The sequence below is a fragment of the Lissotriton helveticus genome, chromosome 4_1, assembly GCF_964261635.1.
Source record: "Lissotriton helveticus chromosome 4_1, aLisHel1.1, whole genome shotgun sequence".
Lineage (NCBI taxonomy): Eukaryota > Metazoa > Chordata > Amphibia > Caudata > Salamandridae > Lissotriton > Lissotriton helveticus.
In genome coordinates, this window is record NC_136063.1 from 401971178 (window position 1) to 401990468 (window position 19291).

A 19291-nucleotide genomic window follows, 5' to 3' on the forward strand; every position below is an offset into this window, starting at 1 on the left:
CTAATTCCAACAAAATCAAGATGGTGTAGCACAAGAGGCAGCCCACCTTAGGGGTTTGACTAGCTCGGTGGTGCAAGCTTGTCTAGTTTGGTTGGTTGTTTCCTGCACGGCCTATTGTTGTTTTCCCTAAGTTAGCCTAGTTGTGTATGTTGTAGGCTGCATTTTATTCTTTGACACAGAACCTGCATACGTTTTTGTGTTCTGTTCTTTTCGTGGGATTTAGTCTAAACACCATAGACCAGGTCAAACAACCATGTCCCTTCCTTGTTGTTCTCTAGTACTGGCACCTAGACATAACACAAGAATGCAGCTGCTTTGTGTGAGCAAACATATCTTATAACTGAGGACAGGAGTTCTAAAATCCCACACATTGAGCGAAGGTCCCGAGGCAAGACTACTGGGTCAGCTGAGATTTAGAATGTCATATGTGTAAGGTAAGGGGTTTAACACTAATCACAGCGATACTTGCTATATAATCATTTAGCTTCAATAGGGGGGAGCCCTTAGGCTAATCTGTTTTATAACGCAACAGGATTTTTTATGGTATATGGTTTAAACATGCTAACAATATTTTTGGTATGCATTTGTTTTCTAATTGTGGTGCAAATACTGCATTTTAGAGCATAATAGTTTAAATATTTTAAACCTCCTTTGTGTATCTTGTGTATCTTATTGTGGGCAGGTTCGGGTGAGAGAGCGAAAAGGTGTGTCCTGTTACCATGATCCTTGAGAGGGTCAAGAGTGTTGTGTTCTGGGGTGCCAATTCACTAGTTTCTCTGTAAATGTTGGGAGGGCAAGTGAGCCACTATAGCTAGTTAGACTGTGGCCCATAGATACTCTGTGGTATGCCGACTTGGTCCCTAGATGTTTATGTCCGAGGCATAGTTCTGTTTGTGAGGAGAATCCCTGCAGCAACATCTATTTGCATAGCTAATTCCCTGCCTGTCCTGGTGTCAAATGGGCCTCAGAAGGTGGCATCTCCCAGGTCTGGGGGAGGCCAGAGTGACATATCATAGGCATTCGGGGCTTTGAAGCTCCTGGCCTTCATATGCTAAATCACTAGTGATCCTCCTGGTGGAGGTGTGAACACCTTCCTCCGGAGCAGGCATTGTTTCTGGCCTCCGAGAGCATGGGGTCTCACCTTCAGGGGGGCAGAAACTTGTCTGTGGTGTCAGGCTGGATGATACCAGTCAGCCAGCACACTAAGAGGCTGGTAAGGTTTCAGTGGGCCCCTCTAGGGTGCTCTCTGGTAGCAAGTCTTAGTAAATCTACAACTGGCAACAGAATGGGTTTATTGAGACAAGGTGTTTGATACCAATCACCATAGGTTTCAGTAAAGCCATCATGTAGCTGGGTAACCCATAATGACCAGTGTATATATATACTTAAGATAGTTTCCCTGTTCACTTGCAGTATTTAGTAATTCAACTACACAGTAGAGAGACATGTCTACTCATGCAGATATGTCCTCATATATAATATAAAGCACCCTGACTTAGGGTTATTAAGCTTGCTTTATGGGGGGGCTTACATTTATTGCATGTAGTGTATGTGGGTATGACACACCAGGTGTGTGCCCTGTCATGTTTTCACTCTTGTTTGCACCATTTCATGCAGCCTGCAGTGGCAGTCTACATGAGTTTGGTGGTGGGTCCCTTAGATTGGCACATGCTTCAGCCCTTTAAGGACCCTCGTTAGTACCAACACCCTAGTTACCAGGGGTACCATTTACTAGGAACTTTGAGGGGTGCTAAAGGTCCTGCCAATTGGAGTGCAATTGAACAGGTAACTTATTTTAGGGGAAAGAGCACTGACACTGGCGACCTGGTTAGCAGGAACCCAGTGCACTTCAGTAAAAATTGCATCAGATTATAGGCAAAAAGTGGAAATGACCATGTTAAAAAGGGGCATTTTACTACGGTTATATCATGTGAATTTATAAAGATTTAAACCCCAACTCAATAAGTAACCTTTTTGTATCTCACTGCAGCACAAAAGCACTGATCAATACAGTATGCCATGTGAGAGACAGTATTTTCTGGACAATTCGCCTTTAAATTGGCTGACAATGTGCTCTATTCTAGGATGCCCTGTATTGTGCAAACTTAAATACCCAAAGCACTCCTTGGTACTGGATCGATTCTTCTACCCTCTCTGGGAGAGCAAAGAGTTGCTGCTTGCAGGCAGAGATGTGTAATGCATTGTTTGACCAGCAGTGCACATAAATGTGTAAAACGAGCACCGTCATGAATGGAAGCAATAATTAATTACTGCTGGTTGTGAGCTCTGCTTCGAAGCGTTGTAAATGTACTTCTTGTACCCTGAAGGGCACACATCTCACAGCTGTGCTTTGATTCACTGGCTATCCTTTTTTGCCTTCTTGTTTGTCCTATAAATATATTGAATGTTTTATTACAGTGGAAGGGTAAACATTTTCCAAGCTTGCATGATCACTTCTAGTTCATTCTAAACTCTTGTTGTAATTTTCAGTATTTTTCACTAATCAAACAATTAAAAATGTTCGTTAGGAACGTTGTCGGAGTAATGACTCTTCCTTTTTAAAAAAAATCTTTTCATTAAAGACAGTAGTGCAACATTCATATCACAACAATCAAGGAGAGGTAGTTGCCTTCTATATCTTGTTTGTACATTGATCAAACAGTTGCGTAATACAATAATTGACATTTTAGTACTGTATTGTTATAGCATAGGAGTATTGACTTTTAAAATCTTCCCGAATTGCAGGATGGGACGAAATTCATTTCCATTGGAGCCCTGTACTCTGAGCTGGTGGCAGTGAGCAGTAAAGGAGAGCTTTATCAGTGGAAGTGGATTGAATCGGAGCCTTATAGGAATGCACAAGTGAGTAGTTTATTGTTTTCTTACATGCGAGTCATCTGAAGAAATACTGTTTTATAATGTTTTTGTTTCTGTTTAAAAGAATCTCTCTTTACATCATCCACGAGCTACATTTTTGGGGTTAACCAGCGAAAAGATAGTCTTGCTGTCTGCAAATAGTATCAGAGCTACAGTGGCCACAGAATCTAACAAGGTAAGAAATATGTATAATCAATTACTATGTATTTGATTTAGTCAAGCACTCATTTATTTCTTAGTAATCAACTTGTAATGAAAAAAAATCCTCATCATTATAGTAATGTTTCTACTAGTACATTTACTCTAATTCATCTACTCGCCCCAGTGTTGCTACTAATAGAAATACTACCATATCTGGTAGTAGTATTATAGCGATCCATAAGTTGTTTTATGTTTGGAATGTAAACAGTCGATATAATACCTCTAATGGGTATCCAGCATTTTTATTTGGTCTGAGTTCTTATCTTGAATGCTTCTTACCACCTTTTTTTAAAATCCTGGATTCTAAACATAACATGAGTTACCTCAACTGTTTTTTGATCCATGTTTGGTTAACTTAATCAAACATATTATTTAACTGTACACATTCATGTTAATCCCAGAGTGGCAAAGACGTATGTCCTGATTCTCAGGTTCGCATTCTGTTAAATGTGTGCGCTTCTATTTTTGAAAGTGCAGTTTAAGATTTCATGCTGAAGCTACGTAAAATGTAGATTTTCTCCCTTTTTAATAGTTCTGTACAAGTAGGTCACCAGAGTAACTCCTTGCCCACGGAACAATTTGCTTCTATGGTGCAAGCGAATGTTTTTTAAGTTAACAAAATTGCTGAAGAAGAAAATTGTATAAATTTATTTATTTTCTTTAGGTTGCTACCTGGGTAGATGAAACTTTGAGCTCAGTAGCTTCTAAATTGGAACATGCTGCTCAGACTTTCTCAGAGCTTCAGGGAGAAAGAATAGTTTCATTGCACTGTTGTGCTCTTTATACCTGTGCTCAGCTTGAAAATAATCTTTACTGGTGGTAAGTTTCTTTTTAAAATGATTTCTGTAGTGTCTAAAGTAAAAAAATATAACTGTTTATTTGTATGTAAGTATACTCGCTAAAATAAATATTTTAAACTGTGTGCTATATTTCTATGATCTATATTCAGTGACTTGCTGTGAAATTTCCAAATAAATTGCTGCCTATTCAGCCTAATCAACATTTTGTATGCTTTGCATTGCACTTTGTATTTCTTCTTGCGATCTGTGATAAGATGCATTCCTACCTCTCTTCGAGATTATCAGTTTGAGTACAAGGAAATGTATTGAGTAATTCGGTTGCTAAAGTACTGTTTTTGTACCTTAGCAAGTCCAGTAGTTGGGCACTCATCTAATTACCTACGTTTCTGCGAAGTGACTAGTACTTGCTGACCTTTGACATGGTGAACTTGCTTACTTAGGCCAAAGTTTCACAGTATTATTCATTGTTACCGTATAAACTTTTAATGTTACTGTTCTTACTATTTCGGCTTTTCTTGATGGGTATGTTTATTTTTGGCTATCGTACAAAGTAATATCTTGAAACATATCCCCTGATGGTGGGAAATATATTTTACAGTTGCTTGTTTTTTGTTAGGTCTTGTTTACTCCCCTTTGCCACTTCATTGCATCCATCACCCCCTGGTACTGTCTGTGTCAGACCAGAGTTGGGACAGAAATATCTGTTAAGCCATGCTTAAGGCCCGCTCCTTCCAGTCGCTGACCTGCATAACCTATGTATCTTGTGTTACGGGATTCCAATGCTCGCCTGCGCTAACGTTTGTATGATTAACCTAGCTACATCCCCATGTGTGTGGGGTATGTCCCCCGGGCACTGGCTTGCGTGCTCCCAATGAACTTTGATGAAACATACGTGGAGTACTTTGATTTATTTAAAAATTTGAAAACATTTGAATAACTTTTGAAACAAATTTGGGAGCACGCAAGCCAGCGCCCGGGGGACATACACCACACACATGGGGATGCAGCTAGGTTAATCAGTACAGACTCTGGTTCAGCGAGTGATACCCTCGAGCACGGCACATCTCTACACATTTCTTGAAAGATCACAGATGTGCGCACACTGTTATCTATTGTAATACACCGTTCATATGATTCACATGTTGAGAAAAGGCTCACTACTCCTGAAAAAGTAGAGAGTGGCAGCTGATTGACTGGAGTAGAGCCATGCAAGATGGTAGGTGTATGCAGCTGCTAGAACTAGGAAGAACGGACTCCTCAAGGACAGGTGCACATTGTCAGGGCACAAGGCAGAGGATGCATGATGTCCCTAAGCTGCCCAAGGAACTGGAAAAGATGTGGAGAAGTGTGGCTCACTGGTTAGAGCGGCAGACTCTGAAGCAGAGATCAGGCCCGAGACCAGGGTTCAAGTCCCGACGCGGCAGGGTCTTGGGCTCAATGTCCGCGGACTCGATAATTCTCGCATCAGCGCCTACTCTAATCATGGGCCCCACGCTGCAACTCTGGGCAATAGCTTGCTTAATCTCCACAACGGCCCCATCAATACTGGGATGCCTGGCTTCACCTTGGGGGTGCCCAGGAGAGGCATCTCACAGGCAGAGCCAGGAAGGGTTCCACAGCGTTATACAGCGCCGGGACGCCCCATTGGGGCAGCTGTGCGCTTTACAAAATACACTACTACTACTACAAGTCCGAGCAGAGTTTAGAAATAGCAGCAGTGGAGAAGAGGAGACCCTGCATATTAATTAAGGAACCTGGCTTCATTAGAAATAGAGTCCCTAGAAAAAAACAATCTGAGACTGGAGCAGACGGTAGAAACCTGAACAGAGATAGCCTTTTCTCTGGACAGCTTTCTCAGCTGTGGCACACCTTAGGAGCTCATAGATTTTGGGAGGAGTGAATTCTTCGCAGCTTATTAAACTGCTAGCTTAGAGAGGATAACTAAGAGCTGTGGGAGGTAACAGTTCAGACAAACTCTAGTCCTTCTCCTTCCCTACCAACCTAACACACCAGAAAGGGGCGGGTGAATGTGTCCGGAGATATCAGATTGTTCCATAATTGGGTGGAATTGGGCCACGCCAACTCATGATACAACCAAAATCCACAGGCAAAGTAAGATCTAAACATTCATCCAGCAGGGAGGGGGTTTGGCAATGACAGTAGGACACATGAGACAAAGGTGTTCTATAATGAAGCATAAGGGAGGCCCCTCACTTTCGAAATAAGGCTTACTACAATTGTGCCTGCACATGGTAAAAATAGACATCAGTAAGTGGCTGTCAGAAATTGACCACGCTCTAGTCAGAATTGAGAAGCAACGTCTCCAAAGAGAGGTATGGCAGAGTCTGGGGACATGGGTTGAGGCAGCTGAACAAATGATTCACTCCGTGTCTGACATAGACAAGTTAGTTATTGTAGGAAGGTGGAATCTGACTGCATGGTTACCCCCATTTTTTCCTGGTGTTTAGCTGGTCTTCGACTTAGTTTGACTGGGATCCTGCTAATCAGGACCCTAGTCTATTATGCTTTCTCCCTCAATTGGTCGTTCATGTCTTATAGGTACACTCCAGATTGGATTCTGGGGTACCCTTCTAAGTCCCTAGTATATGGTATACTATATACCCAAGGCATGGGTACCCAAGAGGCCTCCCAGGGGCTGCAGCATGTATTATGCCACCCCTAAGAGGCCACTCAAATTGACACCACAGGTCTGCTACTGCAACCTGTGCAGGTGGTGCATGCACCCCTTACTTAGATAGAGGTTCACTATATCTACCTTATTACTGCACATATAAACGTCAGTCAACCCTATGGCAGGCCTTATTAATGCTGAAGGCAGTGTGCTGGGTTTTATGTGAGAGGGTGCCCATGCATGAGCAGGGCCCCTCTGCAGCCTTCAGAATCTATTCTCCGCGGTTGTTCTGTGATGCAGCCATACCATATACTCTTAGTGCATTATAACCTCGCAGTAAATGCTAACTTTAAAACTGCTGCACAGAAAACGGTTGTGTTTGTTGTCAAACACCTTGAAATCATACCGCCACACCGGTACCTGGTGTGGGAGGTATGATTCCACCCTCCTAGAGGGAGAAATATGATCGCACCAGTACACCCAGTACCAGCGTTCTCGACCCTGGCATTACAAGACGGATGCTGCCAGCCACAGACACGATTCTGCCCTCCTGCTGCTGGGCGAAACTCTGGCAGAGGAGGTTGGACAATAGCTTTCCTGTCACAGAAAGCTGTAATCACCTCCCAGACAGGCTTTAGGTCTGGGTGGGTGCACTCCAAGAGTGCTTTGATGTCTGCACTGGGGGCACATTTGGTGTCCCTGTGCATAGTCCAGCTCAAACTGGTTGAAGGGGCTATCGGCCCCTGCTACGGTGCCAAAAATAGACAAAGGACATGGGTGTAGCCACCCCTCTGTTTTGACCCTCCGATAGGTGGGTCCCCAGAGTTTGTCCCACTCCTTCCTTGGGTATAAAGTAGGAACCCTTGACTACAGGACTTTAGATTTACATGGACAAAACTCTGCTACAGAAACCAAGTACTTTGACCATCTACACTGCGCTAGATGACTGAAGAATCTCCCTTGGAGTACAGGAGTTACTCCCCTGCTAAGCAGGCACCAAAGACGCATCTGACTGGTTTGCAACTCCGAAGCTCCTGAGGACTCCGAAGACTTTTGCAACACAGGAGGTGGGTTTCCAAGCATCCACGAGGTCGACTAGTGTGCTCAGCAAACCTGATATCCATATCCCTCGTGGGGACCGTGCAACCCGAACCCCTGGCCAACGTGTCAATTTACAGAAGCATCTGCTTTCCGGCGACCCCTGAAGCTGTGCTTCGGGCTACTTGTAGTCCAGACCCGGAGCAGTGATTCCACTGAAGATTACAGGCCTATACTCCACGAGTGTTCCGTGGGCTGGTGTTTTGTGATCCCTCTTGAGGTCCCTTCGCGATAAATGGTCCATCGACCTGTGTGTCCCTGAGAAGGGAACTTTAACTTTCAATGGGCGTTCCTGGTTGCTCCAGGCGTGCTCTGACTCTCCATCGCTTGGGGGTTTCCAGGGCCTTGCTGGTCCTCACCGAAGCATCTTTTTTCTGGTGTGCCTGGTTTGTTGTTAACGGTTCAGTCTATTGTTGTAAAGTCATTTAAAGCGAGATATGTACCCATTCAGTATGACAAATTCAAGTTGTCAATGCATGTGAGGAGTTTTGACTCTTCTGACCAAACTCCAATAATAAATGTCATTACTAACAAGAACACAATTCATATATTTCTGATTAATGGCACAAAGGGACGCTAACTGCAAGATGTAAGATTGAGGAGGGGAGTGGATGTCTGCAGTGATCAGCATCTAATGACTGCCTTTGTGAACCTGTAGCGCAGAATAAAATAGTGCAAAACATTAGAATGACGGCACTTCAATATTGGCAAAATTACAGGACCCCGAGACCGAGAAGGCATTAGTCTTACAAACAGGTTCCAACTCCTGGCAGACACAGAAGATCAGTCTGAGCCAGCTGCAGACACAGTAAACAAGCATTGGACACATGTCTCTGAAATATATGTGAAGAACAGTTAAACATGCCATTGTCAAGACTCAAAACAACGGACCATTAACCAACTACAACAAATGGCGTGGAATCACCCTTCTGTCAATCCCGAGTAAAATCCTGGCGAAACTCACTATACAGTGTTTTTCTTATGCCCTGGACAAGTAGTTAAGAAAAGAACAGGTTGGGTTTGCAGGGGCAGAGGTTGTGTTGGAAAAATCCTTACTCTACACAGCATCATAGAGCAGTGTACGGAGTGGCAGAAACAGCTATATATTAACTTCATTGATTTCGAGAAAGCCTTTGTCCGTGTCCACCATGACAGTCTCTGGCATCGACTGAGAGCCTATGACATACCGCAGCAGAGAGTTCTCTTCTTTGAAAACATGATCTGCAGGTTAGGAGGTTGTGAGTTTGAAGTCGAGACCAGTCTGAGACATGGATGCGAGACAGATGTGTGATTTCAGCGTTGCTCTTCAACCTAGTCACTGACTGGGTGATGTAACGCACAACTGAAGACCAAGCCAGCAGCATCAGATGAACCTTATTCTCTACACTGAAGGACCTTACTGATGCAGATGACCTAGCCTGGTTTTCTCTCACATACACACCATCATATGCAGGAAAAGATGTCTCGCCTCAACATCTATACACAGCAAGTGGGTCTGAAGATCAAGACTAAAATCAAATCATGCCACTCATCATCCCCAACGTTCATCAATCCGGGTGGATGGAGCGGACCTAGCCTTGACCGAAGTGTTCACCTACCTAGAGAGTAGTACCAAACCTAATGGAGGGGCAAGCAGTGACCTCAAGACCAGACTGAACAAGGCCAGAAATGCATTTCGGTTGCTGAGCACTGTGTGAAGGTGATCTCTGTACAGCACTAACCACAAGCTAAGGCTTTACAATATTTGTTATGCCACGCTCTCGTATGGATCAAAATGATGTAGGATAATGAAAAGTGGCATCACCAAACTGATAGCTTTCAGTTTACTCCTGCTAAAGGCTATCTTTAATACATTTTGGCCACAAACTATCTCCAGCTAGGATTTTCTCACCAGATGCAAGCAGAGAGCATTGACACCATCATGGAAAGTACATTCCATCAGAATAGAACAAGACTCCATCCATCAGAATAGAACAAGACTCCATCACAAGCTCTCCACAGAACCCCAGAAGGCTAACAGAAGAGAGGCAGGCCAAATAACTGGAGGCGACCTGTGGAAACAATGTTCACTCTGAACCACTGTTAAGGCATCATACAGAATCTTGCTCAAGAAAGACAGAAGTAGAGGTTCTTCAATGCTGCCCTACATGTCAGCCAACATAACTGGCAGTAAATAAGCAGTTCAGATATTGTTTATCCAAGAGGCCCATCTGATAATGAAGAACTACGGAAAATGAAAAATATTAACTACCCCACTCATGTCTATGCTTTGAATGAGGCTAAAACAGTCATTGCAATACTTATCAAACAAAAGATACCATTATAGCACGTCTTTTCCAGGAAGGACACACTGGAGCGATTTACTGGTGCATTTTTATATGGGAAGTAAACTCATGTCGCATTACTTATATGACCCCAGGACATCCTTGGAGACTATTATTCTTATTATAGTACAAAAGCTTGGTAACCAGTTGGAAGGATATATGTTGGTTGGTTGAGAACTTCATCTTAGTCTATTATGCAGAGTTCGACAGATCAGACCCAAGGAGTCCTAGCAAGAAATTAACAGGAGTAATTGAAACCCTAGGACTCGTAGATGCATAGTTAAGTAAAGTGCCTCTTTTTGTAGAACAGCCCCCTCCAAAGTTTTAACTGATGTTGCAGTTTTTTTTACTCTGAACTGCACTGGGCCCTGCTTTCCAGGCCCCACTGCATGTGTTCTGAACCCTTAAAGTACGTGTGCAATTGTCTAATACCCGATGGGCTTATTTATCTTACCCTAGTATTGTAGGTGGCTGGCTGTGTATATACTATACCAAAGTAAGGTATAGTGTGCACAGTCCCCCAAAGGTAAAGCAGAGGCTAAATTAGGTAAGTACTAACAGCTCTTTGTGGTAGTGTGGGCGAGCAGTTAGGCTTATCCAGAGGTTGTGTTAAGCATTTATTGTATTCACTCACTCAAGACTGATGGCATACACACAGACCCAATCCAGACCAATTAGGTAAGTATAAAAAAGGTATAATGTTTTATTTTTAGAACCAAGAAGAACATGGCACAGGTAAGTAAAATATACTCTCAAATGCAAGACTTTACAAGAAAATGCAGTTGTGGTTGAATTTGCAATAGTTACCGGTTGGTATTGGTTCAAAAAGCAGTTTAAATTACACAGTAAATACTTTTGGATTACTTTTAGATTACATAGACTACTCAGGTGGTATGCCTAAATACCACACCCGGGATCTCACAATTCATGGTAAGTCTTTTAAAGATTTGCAGTGTAGTTTCATTTTCTCCATACAAACATCAGTTCAACACAGAAAATGTTTAGGGACAAAAACACATAACATTGGTCCCTATGGGAGAAAAATGGTTATCAGTTTCCCAGGTAAGTACTCGACTCACAAGTGGGATTTTTGGGGGCTAGGACCAAGGTTCCTCAAGGTCTAGGTAAGCACTTGAGTTTAACCGCCAACGGCACTGGCATAGCAGAGTTTAGGGACACAATTTTAGCCAATGAGCAGGCCACTCGAGTGTGGGAGTAAACCTCCTGGAGTCCAGGTCAGCACTGCAGGGGACAACAATCTGCCTAGGAGCTGCACCACCAGTAACACAGGGGCGGCCAGGTGCAGTGTGCTAAGACAACGTCCGGGACTCTGTGGATTCCAATAGAGACTGAAGTCTGGTTCTTGGAGGATGCCTGGACACCATTGGTTGGGCCGTCCAAGTCTGTGGGGTGTCTGCTACAGGGGTGTCTTTTGGCTTCTGGTCTTCTTACCAACTCCGCGCGGTGAGATCCTTCTTGTTGAGGATGCGGTGTTGTCTTAAAGCTTGAGGGAGGTTGGGGGATTACCAGAGCCCAGGTCATGATCTCTGGGGAGACCTTCTTATGGTGTTGGGCCACTCGAACTCCGGCTGTGGGTATCAGATGCAGAGTGGAGCCGCCTGGATCTGGATTCTGTGGGTGAGTTTTGACTTGAGCAAATCTGGTGAGCACGGGGAACAGTCTGTAGATGAGTGCAGGGCAGATCCTCCGCGCTCTGGGGGTTGCTGACTGCTTGACTTGCCGGAGTTACAGCTGTAGGCAAGTTAAAGGTGGGACAAGCTGTTGGGGCTTGGCCAAAGCAGTAGGTGTCCTCTTTTTCTTGGGTCAGCATGGCTATTCGGTCCTTCTTTCTAATCTGAGGAGGCAAGGTTCAGCGTCGCCCCAGAATACTAAATGTAGGGGCGTTGAAAGGGTGTGCAGGTTAGGACAAATTGGTTCCTTCCCTGGGGTGGGTACAAACTCTATTATGCCACCCTCCAGTGGGAGGGGGGCATGAGCCTCTCCCTAATTGGCTGGGTATTCTCATCTTTAAGATGGGGGACTGAGATTTATCCTTCACCTCGCCTCCCCACCTGAAGGGTGGGGTTGGCAAAGCTGGGCACACCTCTCTCCTAGCTTGTTTTTCCCACCGATCAAAAGTGGGGGGCAGACCTGGTCAGAGCAAATGGCAGGCAGCTATTCAGGAACCACACAAGGCTGGCCATTTTTTAGGGGGTATCTCTAAGATGCCCTCTGAGTGCATTTACATTAAATCCCACACTGGAATCAGTGTGGATTTAATGTGGTGAGAAGTTTGCTACCAAACGTCCCATGTTTTAGTAAAGACATTATGGAGCTGTGGAGTTCGTAATGACCAACTCCCAGACCATATACTAATTATGGCTTACTACACTTACAATGTCTAAGAATGGGCTTGGACACCATAGGGGTACAGGGCTAATGCCCCTCTAGCCTCACCTGAGGTCTAGTGCACCCTGCTTGACGGGTGGCTTACCTAGGCCTCAGGCAGTGGGTAGCAGGCATGGCACGCAGGGATGTGTGCCATGTCGACCCTTCACTTTTCTCTGCACCAAAACATTCAGTCTGCAATGGCAGTGAGTAGATGTGAAGGTACTGGGCCTCTAAGGGTGTCACAAGAGGTGCTGCAGCCCTGAGAGACCTTCCCTTGTCACAGTGCCTGTGGTACCCATAGTACCTTTTACAAGGGGCTTACCTGTTGCCCGAGATGTGCCAATTGTGGGTACAAAGGTACAGTTTTGGGAAAGAACACAGGCCCTGGGAACCTGATTGGCAGGGACCCCGGGCACATCAAGTCAAAGGGCATCAGAAATCTGGCAAAAGGGGGGGTATTACCACAGAAACCCAGCTTCCTACAACTACTCCTACTGTTAAGTAACCATTTTGTTATAGTTATGCTCCTACCTAGTGCTCCCTATCCTAGTGTACCTAGGGTGGGTGGGTCTCTCAGAATCCTTGTACGGTGATCTAACTCCCCAGTTAACCTGTGGTTGTTTCATATGGGTGCTCGTCTTGGTGTAGAGCTGGGCACCATCTTTCACAGGAGGTAAACGGCATTCAGCTGGGCTGGAAATCCGGCTTGGGACAACTTTGACAGTGTCACTGAAATGCTCCTCTAAATAAACAAAGGAGTGGTGTTTATATAACATTTTTCACCCATGTTGAAATGCTGAAGTCCCAGTCAGGCCGTTAATATTGTTTCTAACTTGACAAAGCTGTAGCAGAGCGAACAATAACAAACACCGACATTTTACACTTGAGCTTACAAACAAAATGTCCTAGGCTCTGATTACGTGCCTCCAAAAAATGTAAATGTAAGTCATTTCAGAGAATATTCTCCATACTGACATCAAGCAAATGTGTCAAATGTCAATGTTCAAGAAAGATAACCACATACCTGCAGCATGGACGACTGAGACCCCTGCAGCCTCGGCGGAGCAACGGTGGAGACCGGGACGGCTGGAGCTAAGCGGTGGTGCCACCGGAGGTGCCTGCGATCGCCGCCTGCAGTGGACTGCCCGGTCATCTGAATCCCGCTACCCGCTGTCTGCCTGCGGGCACCGTCTGCAGTGGACTGCCCGATGCCTGCCTGCGGTCGCCGTCACATCCCGGACGTCTGAGCCCCGCTGCCTGCCTGCGATCACCGCCTGCACTGGACTGCCCAGGGACCCCAGACGGGACATCGCTACACCAATGGACTGACAGGACATCTGATTCCCGCTGCCTGCCTGCGAACACCGTCTACAGTGGACTGCCCGGTGCCTGCCTGCGGTCGCCGTCACATCCCGGACATCTGAGTCCCGCTGCCTGCCTGCCCAGGGACCCCAGACGGCGGCGGGAAGTCCTGACATCGCTGCACCAGGAGGGCGGTGTGGCTGTCGCGGCGGTCTCTGTGTGTGTTTCCGGAGGGTTTGCCGCAATCTGGTGGCCATTTTAGACTGGTCTCTCTCTCTCACTGGCGGCCATCATAGTCTAGTCTTATTCACTATATGAACACACTCTATGATCTGGCCTCTCCAGACTAGACTACTCTCAAACAGAGACTGTCTTCCTTTTATTGCAGTATTATACAGCTACTTGTATTTAAGACCACACCCTAAGAACTGGCCTCTCCAGAATAGACTATTCTCAACTAGCGATTGTCTGCCTTTTTATTGCGATTGTCTGCCTTTTATTGCAGTATTATACCTCTACTTGTATTTAAGGCACCGATAGGGAGCTCATATATCTCTAGTTGCTCTCTAATCTCATCCTGACTCATTTAGCTCTTTGTGTGCACCTGTATTTTTTCCAGTATATCATTAGTTTTATACTCCTATACTGTACACTGTTATAAACTGCACCCTCTGCACTTTCTATTAAGTATCGCACCGATTGCTACCTCATATTTGTATATTTTTCTCTTTTTCTTTCTCTTTATTGTAAGCTTCACCCACTCCCTTTTCACTCTGTGCATACCTGAATTTTGGTCCAGTGTATCATCAATATTTTGGTCCAGTGTATCCTCAATTTCACACCTATAGACTGTACATTGTTATAAGCTGTACCCTTTTCACCCTTATCACCTTCTATTCCGGTATTGCACCGACTGCTACCTCATACTTTTATTATTATTATTTTTTTATGCTTACTTATTTTATATATCATCCTGCTATTTTTCCTCTTTTCCTTTTCTTTGTCGTAAGCTGCACCCATCCCACTTTTGGCCTGGATTGCACTATTTACTACCTACTATATTTTGATATTTTAATATTGGGATTGTGATTGTGATTATGTTGACGGCTCATTAGTATCACTTTTGTCTTCATGTGACTTATTGCTTGCATCTGTTTCTGCACGCGTGTACCATTTTAGTTCATCCTCTCATACCCACCTAAACCGCCATTCCAGCATGGATCCCGTCGGTAAGCACACATATAAAATAAACTACCCACCCACACTCACCAAAAAAGCCGCTAAACGCTATAAGCACAACTTCCTGAGATCCCACCCTGAAACCCCCTTTGCCGACACCTACTTCTCACCGGTCAATGGTTCCCTGAACACTGATATCATCTTCCACACAACACGCAGAGCTCAATGGAGAAAAACGTTCCACACCTTACTCACCGTCTCCTCCACCAGGAAATTCGCCCACGGTCTAACTCTCTCCATCACACCATCTCATCTCTTCCCAGGCAGAGCCACCATTACTATTTACAACAACGGGATGGTCCTATCTCAATCCACAGACAGGAACTTGGAACTACTAGACAACCTGTTCCCCGCTCTCAAAGAACACCTCTCCAATCCGCGGTCAGACACTCACATTTCCCTCAGTCCCACCACTCCTGACCTCACAGCTCCCATCACACACAACCCCTCTAACCTAGCACAGCAACAGGTAGCTGCTACACACTCATCAGTCAATGACACACATACCACCCCTGACTTCTCAGCTCCCACCCTCAACGCTTCTCTCCCAGTTCAGAACCAGGTATCAACCACTCACACCCCAAGCACAGACACAGATCCTTCCCCCTCTTACAACACTTGCACCCCCACCCCGCCGTCCGGACCTAGGACCTCCACACACACCATTATCACTCCTCTCTCCCTGGACATCACAGCCGGCATTAACACATTTAACCTAGTACCGCACCAAAACGTCACGCACAACGACAAATCCCACCCTCTAGCCCCCCCCCCCCACTCTCAGTCCCCACCACCCTCTAACCAACTACGCAGAACACACCTCCTCTTTTAATCTAACTCCCCCTCCCCATTTAACTCCCCCTCCCCAAAACAGAACCATCTCCAATCCCAATACCATTTCCCCACCCACTCTCAGCCCCCATTACCCTTCCAACACCGCCAACTCCACTAACATACACACATCCTCCACTCTGATCTCATCACCTAACAACAATGCCCCCACTCATACCACCAACCTCCCTTCCGCATCCACACCACACCCGCCCAAACACTCTCTCTCCCCTAATACCATCTCGTACACTAACACAACTGAATCCTGTAACAACACCAGCCCACTCCCCCACCTACACGACACCTCCCTGGTCAGTCACCCACCTTCGACCTCCACCCCCACCTCCAACACCTACCCCACATTGGACATGATTATGGCCACCCTCATCCAGATCAAAGGAGACATGCACAGCATCAAAGAACTACTCTCCACACACCCCATACGCCCCCCACCCACCTCCACCTCAAACATGCCCCCTACCCTACCGGTTGACCCTCTCACTCAGCACTCCACCCACCGGACCTCAATCCCTGCTCGTAATCTCAACCACCGCCCCAGTCGCCCCTGCAAGTCCTCACCCACCCCCACCTCCCCTCCCAACATGTCCCCCACCCCACACTGGACTTCAATCCCTTCTAGCAATCGTAACAACCGCCCTCGTCGCCCCCTGCAACCCTCTTTCTGACCTCGACACACTCACTCTCCTCCGTGCGTATGACCCAACCCCCCAAAATGACTCATCCACCACACTCCTCACCATTCCCACGATACACTCAAACTCCCTTAGACACCCCACACTAAACAGCAGAATCTCCAACCCCAACAACCTTAGAAAAGTCCCTCTCTCCCTAGAACCCTCTACCGCCCTCAACGCACCCCGTCTCAACGCACCCCGTCTCAAATGCACTCTCCTCCACTGCAGATCGGCCTCGAAACATTCCGCTGCCATCGCTGATCTCCTCTTATCGCTGGACCTTGACCTAATCATTCTGACTGAAACATGGATAACTGAAGCCTCGTCACCTATAATGGACATTCTGGTCCCACCCAATTATCACATAATTAGACTTGACAGGCCAGGCAAAATAGGTGGTGGAATCGCATGCATCTATAGGAACAACCTATCCGTTCTGAAAGGCAAATCCACCACCATAGCATCCCCAACATCCTGTGAATACATCTGCCTCGACATTATCAGTGAGGGTAAACCGATATGCTCTCTACACAGCATTTACCACCCACCCAGAGACAACCTCATCTTTGCCCAACAAATCATGGATATGATCTCAACCAACTCCGGACGGCAGCTCACCCAAATTTACCTTGGCGACTTCAACCTCCACTGGAATGATCGCAATGACGCGGTGGTAAATAGTCTTAAAGGTTTCCTCAATGCCCTTGACCTCACCCAAATATGCAACAGCCCGACCCACGAGAAAGGCTCTATCCTCGACCTTATCATCTCCAAAGAGGACTCTATCCAACTCGAGTCTATCCAACCCTGTGACTGGTCAGATCATCATATTGTCACATTCTTCATCAATGTAAAAGTTAAATCTAACCCGGCTCAAACGTCCAAGCCCAAAGTCTGGAAAAGAGACATGAAAAAACTCAACCCAAGCTCTCTGCCTCCTAACAGCTGCAATCTCCTAATACCACCGCCCGGCGCTCAGGACGTACAATCACTGACTGACCACTATCTCAACGCTATGACCTCAATAATAAATGAGGCTGCACCTTTGCAGTTAAAAAGAGTCTCCACTAAAATCTCCAACCCATGGTATGATGGAAGTCTCAATGAGGATAGACGAGACATGCGACTGGCAGAACGCACCTGGAGATCAGCTCCCTCCGCACTGCACCTAAAAACGCTGAAGAAAAAGAGAAACGCTTATTTCAGGAAAATAAAACGCTCAAAACTAGACTTCTTCAGCCTCCAGCTCGACCAAGCAAAAAACCGTCCGAGAAAATTGTTTGAGCTAATCAAAACACAATCCAAGGAACAACCCCAACCACTCAGCACTGTGCCCGAAGCTCCCTCCTGTGAAGACTTCTCCGCTTTCTTTATCCAAAAAACTGACAACATAAAGAGCGATCTCCTCATTGACGCAAGCCTCTACTCCAAACCCCACTGCATAGCACCCAGTGAACCTAAAAACAATGCTACATGGTCATCCTTTGGTACATACTCTGAAGAGGAAATTGGTAAACTGCTCAGCACCTTGAAACCATCCAATCACCTCACAGACCCCCTTCCGGCTAACGCTGTAAAAGACTTTGCCCCTTTGCTTCTCCCACTCTGGACTAAAATTATCAACGGCTCCCTTCAACAAGGAACCATACCTGACTCCCTCAAAATTGGACAAGTCACACCTCTACTAAAGAAACCTACAGCAGACCCCTCTGATCTGAACAATTACCGTTCCATCACTAATATCCCCACTCTCGCCAAACTACTGGAAAAATGCGTACAACTACAATTGACTAAACACATTGAACACTTTGATCTCCTCAACCCTCATCAATCAGGCTTCCGAGCAGGACACAGTACAGAAACTGCTATGACCCACATAATTGACGACGCACTTCAAATGCTAGACCAAAACGACACCTGCCTCCTCATCCTTCTTGATCTCTCCTCAGCTTTCGACACCGTTAAACATGAAAAACTACTCGAACTACTAAGCACAAGAATGGGTTTATCTGGAACTGTTCTCAAGTGGTTCACTTCCTTTCTACACAACAGGTCGCAGAAATTCAAGAGCAACAACCTGATGTCCTTGCCAATACCTGTAACACTGGGCGTCCCCAAGGATCCTCCCTATCCCCAACTCTGTTCAACCTAGTTATGGAACCTCTCCCCACCTTGCTACAAGAATCCAATTTACACTTTCACATGTACGCAGATGACACCCAACTATATCTCAAACTACAATCCCCCAAAGACATTTTGCTCCTGAACTCAACGATCAGAAGCACCCAATCTTGGCTTGCCGATAACCATCTCAAACTCAATGCTCTGAAAACAGAGTTCCTTCTGATCTCACCTCCAGCGAAGATCTCAACCACTCAAATTTGGCTCAAACAACTAACGGCACTCAATGTCCAACCCACCATAGTGGACTCAGCAAAATCTCTAGGCATAACTCTCGACACCAATCTAAACATGCAGCAACACATCAGCAAGGCAACTAAGGGAGCGAATTTCCAAATAAATACCCTGAGGAAACTTAAACCGTTCCTACCAGCCAATGACTTCCAAACCGCAGTACAAGCACTAGTCATCCCTCGAATAGAATATGGCAGCGCCGCCCTCTGCGGACTCCCACTAACTACCACTGCACCCCTAAGAGCCTCTCTAAATGCTGCAGCGAGGCTCATCACTGGATCAAAAAAGCACTCTCATATTTCCCCTGACCTGAAATCCCTGAACTGGCTGCCTTTTGAAGCCAGAATACATCTGAAAATAGCCTGCATGACCCACAAGGCGGTACACCTGAACTCTCCCGGCTACCTCACTCAGAAGTTGACAATCTCTGGCGGCGCTAGAAACACTAGAGGCACAAACAATCTTCTGCTGAAACCCCGCAGATTC

At 45.8% G+C, this 19291-nt stretch overlaps 1 protein-coding gene across 19 annotated transcripts in view; it reads left to right on the forward strand.

The window, feature by feature from the left end:
* UBR5 (ubiquitin protein ligase E3 component n-recognin 5) overlaps nt 1-19291 on the forward strand; it is a 2132574-nt gene that overhangs the window by 394033 nt on the left and 1719250 nt on the right. For all 19 annotated transcript variants that reach the window (XM_078686916.1, XM_078686920.1, XM_078686919.1 and 16 more), the window contains 3 exons: nt 2746-2862; nt 2942-3052; nt 3743-3897. In XM_078686916.1, coding sequence (XP_078543042.1) covers nt 2746-2862; nt 2942-3052; nt 3743-3897 — 383 coding nt within the window. The remainder of the gene's footprint in view (nt 1-2745; nt 2863-2941; nt 3053-3742; nt 3898-19291) is intronic.